General features: G+C 46.2%; 1 protein-coding gene across 1 annotated transcript; it reads left to right on the top strand.

The window, feature by feature from the left end:
- Positions 1 to 546: 546 nt before the first annotated feature.
- On the top strand, positions 547 to 1,341 carry LOC134053154 (olfactory receptor 10C1-like; the record flags this gene model as incomplete). Its single annotated transcript, XM_062508017.1, has 1 exon — positions 547 to 1,341. A coding segment is annotated over exon 1 (795 nt), but the record flags the coding sequence as incomplete, so codon positions are not given.
- Positions 1,342 to 8,387: the final 7,046 nt, after the last annotated feature.

Below are 8,387 nucleotides of genomic sequence, written 5' to 3'. Positions count from 1 at the left end.
CACTCCACAACAGGAGAAACTACCTTTGTTATATTCAAATGGTGCAACTGATGATTTTTGAGACTTGAACTGATTAGTCCATGAAAAGATCTCTGCCACAACAAGTTTTCTTTTTCTACAGAGTAAAAGCGGTAGCTGAGCGTTTGAAGAGAGTGGTGAATATACAGCCTTTGAAGGCAATGCTATGAAAGAAGAATCAGTCAAAAAGAGACAGAAACAAAACGCATAAGACTGCCTCATTTTCTTTAGAAGCTTTTATAATCTTTTCAGAAGATCTTCTCAAAATCTGAGTAGTATCTAAATTCCAGTCCTCTTTCTGTCTGTTCAAGCAGGCAGTTGTATTCTGACTGCAGATTTGCCCGGCTGTTTGCAGCTTCATCGGCTGCTGGACACTAAAACGAGGAGAGCTCTGCAAGGCACCAGACAAGGATGATCCTTGGGAACCTCAGTGGATTGAGTGAATTCAGACTCCTGGGTTTTTCTGGAACCTCTCCTTTACACCCTTTGCTCTTTCTAGTTTTATTATCTCTTCATTTTCTCACCTGGATGGCGAACACAGTGATAGCTTTGATAACAAACAGTGATAATCGCCTTCACACCCCGATGTATTTCTTCCTCACTCAGCTGTCCTGTTGGGATATCTGCTATTTGTCTGTCATTATCCCAAGTATTCTCGAGAACCTGATGGTGGGAACAGTGAGTATTTCCAAGACAAGATGTGCAATGCAGATGTTTTCCTTCCTTTTCTTTGGAGTTGCTGAGTGTTTTCTCTTGGCTGCCATGTCCCTTGATGGTTATTTTGCAGTTTGCTCCCCCTTGCATTACACAATGATCATGAGCAGCAGGGTCTGCAGAAGCCTGGTTGTTGGAGCTTACATCTGTGGAACTGCTGAGGGCTTAGTTCACACCCTCATCACCTTCAGCTCACCCTTGTGTGGTTGTGCCATTGACCACTTCTTCTGTGAGATTCAGCCTCTCCTGGACGTGCTCTGTGGCAACACTCTCCCAAGTGAAATCCAGGTCATTGTGGTGGCTGTCTTTGCTATTCTGAGTCCTTTCTCACTGGTCATTTATTCCTATATTGGTATCGTTTCTGCAATTCTTCACATGGCATCAGCTGAGAGCCAGGAGAAGGCGTTTTCCACTTGCTCCTCACAGCTCCTGGTTGTGACTGTTTTTTATGGCACTGCAGGCTCCATGTACCTGCGGCCAAAATACAGCCACTGTGCATCTGTGGATAAATTCCTCTCCCTTTCTTATTCTCTGGTGACTCCTTTATTGAATCCCATCATTTACAGTTTGAGGAATAAGGAGGTGAAAGGAGCCCTGAAGGAAAAAATGGAGCAAACCTAAGTTAGTGTGGAAATGAAATAGAAGATTTGGGTTGTTCCAGGTGTTTGTGGTGGAATTTTTCACTCTAAATTCTTGTTCAGGAAAATCAATTTCCAGATCTACTTCAGCTATTGGGGAGGAAGGAGGGAGAAGAGTGGAGATTTTTAGCTCTAAGAGGGAGTGTTAGAAGCTATGTTAACATTTTGGAAGGGAATTTCTTCCACATACTTAAGAAATTCTTCAATAAACTTATTTTTTTCCTTTTCTTTTCCTTGCTATTTTTCAAAAGCTTGAAAATTGTGCTTTACATACTTCTGAATTTTTGAACCAAAGAGTAATATTCAAGAGCCTGACTTTACTGAAAGAACTGAAAAGAATTAGTTTTCACCTGTTTGCATTTATTTCCTGAAAGTGTTTAGTAAATCTGTTGGGGGAAAGGAGAGGACAGAGTTCAGGTAACAATGTGGAGCCCAGGATATTATTGAGCACTGATTTTATTTCTGAGATTGTTACTGGGGAAAAAAAAAAAAAAAAAGAGGTGCGCAAAATTGCATTCCTGCCCCACTGCCTCAAAGATATTTCTTCAATTTTAGAGTCATTGTTTTAAACATGTTAGACCAAGTGTAGGCCTTTGAAGTACTTAACCACTGTAATCTTCTGCAACTATTAATACAACTCTTTATATTAAATGCTCAAAGTGTAAATGATATTGGAAAGATAAGGACATGCATTACTCCTTAAATTAATCCTTCATTCCTGGAAATAACTGTAAATATAAATATCATAAAAGTACATGTCCTGGTTTGAAAGACAGCTGTTTGCTAAGGAAAGCAGAAGATTCCCTTTGGACTGAAAAATGTGATCCTTCCTTCCTTCCTTCCTTCCTTCCTTACTTCCTTCCTTCCTTCCTTCCTTCCATCCTTCCTTTCTTCCTTCCGATTATTAGGATTTTGAAATTAAGGGAGCTCTCAGGCAAAGATATGGGGGTAGGAATAACAGTTCTTTACTAGTGTAACTAGCAAGACAAATAAGAACAACAGTAGCTATGGAATTAGCCACAAACAGAACAGTAACTCAGTCCCAGTGTTTTTTGGCTGCAGGCACCTTTTCCCTGAGCTGCAGTTCCCGGTGCTGGGGGCGGGCAGGTCCCGCAGAGCTGCAGGAGGGCTGGGGGTGATGGCAGAGCTGTCCCAGGGAGAGACAGAGAGAGATGGAGAGAGCTCTCCGCTCACGGTGTGGGTCCTGGGGCTCAGCAGAGTGCTGGAAGGTGGCAGGTTCCAGCGAGAAGGCAGCAGGGCAGGGTCCCACAGCAGTGAGGATGGCTCCCGGCGATGGCATGGCAGGAATGCAACACAGGCGGCGATCGTCCTTCTCGTCCCAACTCCAAGGGGGAAATGGGACCCAGGCCCAGCCTTCCGCTTCCTCTTCTGCATGTTTCAATCTCGCGGGGTGTCCTTCTTCTCTCTCTCCTCCCCCTTGTCACCAGGGCCCAATCAACAGGTATCTTAGCATGACAATGGGGAAAATTCCACAGAGGGAAAAGGGAAAGAAACAACCCCCAACAGTACAGGGTTCTTAATTGGATGTCATATGAATTTTTATCTTGAGAGTTTGTAAATCCACAAAAAAATTATAAGGCATAATATTCTTTGCAGAAGCTTGACATCTTTGATTTTAATCACATCTTATTTTGGACCAAAAAATTTATTATAACAGAAAATGCTGTCTCATACTTTTAATTTTTTAAATTTCAAATTCATTACAAAAAGAATGCATTGTTTTTTGTCATATTGCTTTATTGGCATTAAAGTTTCTCACCAGTCATATATGCTAGACTCCTTACAGCAACATTCCTAGAGAATTGCACAACTGTGTGTATTATGAAAGAAGTGATGAAGAGGGGAAACCCAAGTAAAAAAAGCAGTGGGGATAAGAAAAGTGTAATTCGTTAAAAAAAAAAAAAAAAACAACAAAAAAACGAAAAACCACCCAACCAAACAAAAAAACAAAGGTAAAATATGGTTCACGTAAATGAAAGTAAGCATTAAAAACCTGGGAAGTTTCAGTCTGGTAAACCACCACGTCCAATTCTTTCTTGATTGATTATGCAAAATTTGTGAGTTCTCAAGTTTGTGGACAACACTAAATCAGAGGGAGTAGACAATGTGCCAAAGGGCCCCCATGTTTTAATGAATCCAGAGGAAGGCTGGATGAGTTCCTTGAACAGAGAGCCCAGCTCTAGGTGTCCAAACCAGGTGGGATTCAGCTGCCTCTTCATGGCTTGATTTTGGGGGAGCTGCATCCATGGATTCACACTTGCCCATCTTAAGTGTCTGGAATCTGAGCCTGAAGGATGGTTTCTATCAAAATGGAAATTAGCACTTCTAGGGCACGGATCTTGTGCTTCAGAAGGACTCTTTGCAGATGAGTGCTGTCCTCATGGCCTGGAATAGCAGGCATGCAGAAGAACTTACAGGACTGAGTCCCCTCCAGGGGAAGCTGCGTGTTCCTGGTCTCTGCTGGGGAAGAAAGGGTGGTGGTACCTTGGACAGGATGAGAAAGCAGAGAGTCAATGATAAAAACAAAAATCAACCTCTCCTTCACTTCCTTTCTGACTGAAACTGTAAAACAAAGCTCAGAGAACTCACATTTGTGGGATCAGTATGGTGACGAGGATTTGCAAATCTCAGCTGTTTCAAGAGAGGTGTTTAGCCCTCAAGTTACCTGAAGATCTATGAACCCTGAGGCTCTGTGAATGATTTCATTTGCCCAAGACTACTTGCACCGAACAAAATGAGTCTGCTTTACAGCAGAGCTTGGTCTCAGCTGATGCTAGAAATCTGACTGTGCAGTTGCCTCTTGAAGCAAGGTGCTCACTTTGAGAGAAAGTGTACAGGTGAAAAACTTGTCTTAATTCCTCCAGTTGGAACAGATCTTCAGTATTGTTCCAGAAAACTCTGAATTAACCCCACCTGATCTGATTTCAGCCTCCAGAGCACTGAACGGGAAAGCCTTACTGTGACAGACAGGAGAGCCAGGGGAGAATCAAACCAACCATGGTGCAGAATAAACACAACTAAATCCAGTGCAGAGTTCCAGCTCTGTGCCAGGATCCTTGTGCTGGTCTGGAGCACAGAGGTGTGGGACGGAAACATGAAAACACACGCTTGGGCTCACAGGAATATCCAGAGACAATTAATCATCCTTTCAGAATTTCACGGAAGAGGTTAAATGTGTCCACACCTTGCTTATTTTCATCTTTTGAATGGAAAAGGGCATTTTGAATTTAGCTTTCTGTAAATGCTTACATTGTATCTGCTTAAGTATAGCTGGAAGAAACCTGACTCCGTCTGGCAATAGAAGTATATGCTACTTGGGAATAATTGTCATAGGTTAAACACCCAGCAGATTGCACCAGTGATTCCTGCTGTCACTAGAATAGCCAGCCCGTGGAATTTTGTGACTCTCATGCCCTTGGTGCTCCAGAAAACATTGTAAACTCTAGATTGGCAGTAAATTGGCAGTAAAAACCAAATAAAATAAAACACAAATACAAAAAGGCAGAAAAGACTGTAGTTCTTAAATCTGAGTAAGTCTTTTGTTTTGCACTGCAGGTCTAGACATAATACGGTGAAAAATTAGTTTTTCTAGATAGAAAGTTTTACATCTAGGTATTTCTAATACGTACTACATCTTTACAAGGGATATGCTAGACACTGAGCTCTCATTTTAAAATAGTACAGTAAACCATGCTAAATTCTCCAAACCAATAATTGCCATTTCAGATTTTGTCTGAATCAGGTTTTATTCTTTCCCCAGCCAGTGCCCTCTCTGCTCTTTGTCTTTCTTTCCATCTTCCTCTGTCCTTTCTCTCTGTCTGTCTAACTAGCTCTTTTTTGACATCACTTCCTTGGATTCCTTGGGCTTTCTCCTCTGTCTCCCACTGCTGCAGCTCTCCTTTCTCAGCGGAAGGTCCCAATGCTTTTGTCTGCCTCAGGCTCTGCAGCCACCCAGCCCGGGGCTGTTCACACCCTGCTTTGTGCCAGCCTTCTCAAGCCCCTCGGTACGGTTCTGTTTGCCAGCACTGCCGTGCCCTGCTCCTCAGCACCTCCCAGCCGGGCCCCTGTGTCCGCCTGAGCCCGGCACTCAGCTGCGCTTCTCCAGCCCTCGGCAGCTCCCGCCTCCCTGCTCCCCCTCTCTGCTGTGCTCACACCCGGCAGAGCAGCACAGATCCGCCCCGTGCCCCAGCCCTGGCTCGGGGCCCGCCAGGAGCCTCCACCCTGCTCCTCACCTGCACCAGGTGTGCTGTCACCTGAGCAATGGCCAAACAACCGGGAGCCTGCAGCAGCCACTCATTCCCTGACACTGCAGCTGATGCCTCCATGGGCTTCCTAAAAGCACAGGCCACACAAAGCCAAGGGAATCAAAAGCAGATATATCTACTGAATAAATAAATTCCATACATCAGTATCAATATCAATATCAATATCAATATCAATATCAATATCAATATCAATATTTATTGAAGGGCCTTCAGGAACATTTCAGGCAGACAAAGCCTCCCAGGGGCTACACTCCAAAATGGACCGTGGGTCACGGGTTCTCATCCTTTTCTAAGTTTGGTCCATTTGCCTATTGGAGGTTTATTTCCAATGACAGCTTCGGGTAATGAAGTCATTTACCTTCAGTTTGTTCACCCCCAACTCACTTTTGTTTCCATTTCCTGGGGCCTGGGGCAGTGAGGGGTCCTTGATTGCCAGGCCTGGGCAGGAATTGCTGTGTCTGAGCAGAATGGGGAAGCAGCAGCTCACACTGTGCATGGAGTTTGGAGTCACACGCATAAGAATGGCAGGATTGCAAATCTGTGAGAAATACAAAAGCTACAATCCTGAGGCATCAGGGGTGAATAGCAACCAGCTGCCTCTTTGGAGCCCGAGGAACAGCAACTGCCTGCCGCAAGGCCCAAAAGCTTGTTGGTCAAATGCAGCAGGAACAAAAGTGCCTCCAGCCATCCTGAGTGGGAATGTGGCTAAAGCTGTGTCGGATCCAAGGCAGCCTGGAGGAAGGAGTGAATGTGAAGCTGCTGAAGAGCTGCCCAGGAGAGGCTGGGGCCCTGGCAGCCAAGGCTCACCCAGTGCAGCCTCTGGGGGTCCCTTTGGTGGGGCCAGCCCAGGGTCAGCCTGTGGGTGCACCTTGGGGGCACACCAAACTCACTGGAAAGGACCCTCTGAGAGCTTGGGTGCCTTGCACAGGAGTCTCACAGGCACAGGCCAGTGGAAGAACAGAGTGGAGTGGAACAGAAATGCCCGGCAGCCTGAGGGCCAGACACAAGTGTGACCTGGCTTGTGACAGCTCTGGGCAGGGCTCTGCTCACTGGGCTCTGTGCTCTGGGGAAGGAGTTCACTGATCCTTCACTCAGGGCCGGCCCTGCCAGCCAGTGAACCCCTGTGCATCAGAGGACAGGGGGAGTCCCAGTGACTGCCACCTGGGAGAGGAGCCATGTGGTTCCAGGGCCCAGGAGCCATGTGCTTCTGTGACCTCAAGGGGATCCATCCCTGTGTGCCCCCATGTCACTGAGGGGCAGCGATGTGGCACCTCTGGAGTGATTGTGACTCACCTGCCCAGGGCTCAGTATCCTGAGAGCAGGCTAACGTGTCAGCAGGTCTTCAGGATAGCTCAGCTTATTCCCGTGCTACGCACCTCTCTGCCTTTCAAGCAGATTTATTGTTTACTGTCCCCTTCAGCTTTTGTCCTCTCACAGGTAATTATGATTTGACTCTTGGGATAGATCATAGAGGAAGGAGAGAAAAGTCTAGGCTGCTTATACCTTCCTAGCTGAAGGCTGAGCTGTTGCCCCTTCGTAGGCTGTCCACATACAGGCTAGGCTAGAGTTCTTCTTTGCTGATTCTCTTTTCTTTACTATAGCCTAGGATAGGTAAGTAAGGGGTGAGTGCAGTCTGAGGGGCTGGGCTCAGCCCAGAGTGGCAAAAAGCCCACCTTGGATACTGCAGGAAGGAGTGGGACAGAAGGAGAGCAGCAAAGGCTGTAGTTAAGTTAGTGGCTGAAAGCTGGTCACTCCTGCAGAGGAGGGAAAAGCCAGAGAGCTCTGCTGTTGATGCTGTGACAGCAGCAGGGCCTCCTCAGAGAAGGTAACATGCACTGGAGCACTTCAGAAGGACCTTTGAAGCTCCTGGGGCTCTGTCACTGATCACAAAGGGGTGAGCCTGCACTTCAGCAGCTGGCTCAAGCACCACTGAAACTCTTGATGGCAAATGCTGTTCTTTCCATAGGTTGTATTTCTTTGGAGTTTTTATTCCTTTGGTGAGATGTAGTCATTTCTTTGCAATCAGGTGAGGGGATTGATGCTGATCCCTTCCTGGAGCACGTCCTTGGTCATCCAGAGCTTTGCCCGCTGCTCCTGAGAGGGACGATGGCCACAACAGGGAACAATTCCTGTGAGTACCAGCTTCACTGGCAGCTTTGGACTTTGTGACTCCCCACAGACAGCTGACATGACTGGTGCTCAGATCCCAGAATGATGTGCTCACAAGCTAGAGTGAAGTCTGGGATGTTTGCTGAGAATAGCCAGACTGCCCCAGGTTGTTTAGTCCCAGGAAAACACCTTTTGTCACGATGAAGAAGACTTTGAAACATCATTGCTCATAGGGAGGTCTGACAGGTCCTTGAGTTGCCTTTTGTGCTCAGTACTTGCTTGTTTTCAAGAAGTTCCAGTCAGTTAGAATCAGGGAAAGCTTGACCTGATAATCCAGTCTAGAGCTCTGGTGAGAAGGCAAGGTACCCTGAGGCCCAGAAATCAGAGCTGGGGCTTGTTGGACTCTTGGCAAAGTAAGCAGGGGAACAGACTTTTCCAAATCAGGAAATTCCAATGGCAGTGCTAGGCTTCCCCTGATAGTGAGTTGAAGGTTTGAGCTGGTTGTCCTGACATCTTGTGTAGAAAACGCAAAGTTTAAATATGCTTTCTTTCCTCGCCTCATCTCTTTCCAAATGGAATTTCTCTGCAGTCATCGCCGAGGGAATAGCTCCTCCAAAAAGGA

This window comes from Cinclus cinclus, chromosome 24, assembly GCF_963662255.1.
Source record: "Cinclus cinclus chromosome 24, bCinCin1.1, whole genome shotgun sequence".
Taxonomy (NCBI): Eukaryota; Metazoa; Chordata; class Aves; order Passeriformes; family Cinclidae; genus Cinclus; species Cinclus cinclus.
This window is presented reverse-complemented; position numbering and strand designations above follow the sequence as displayed.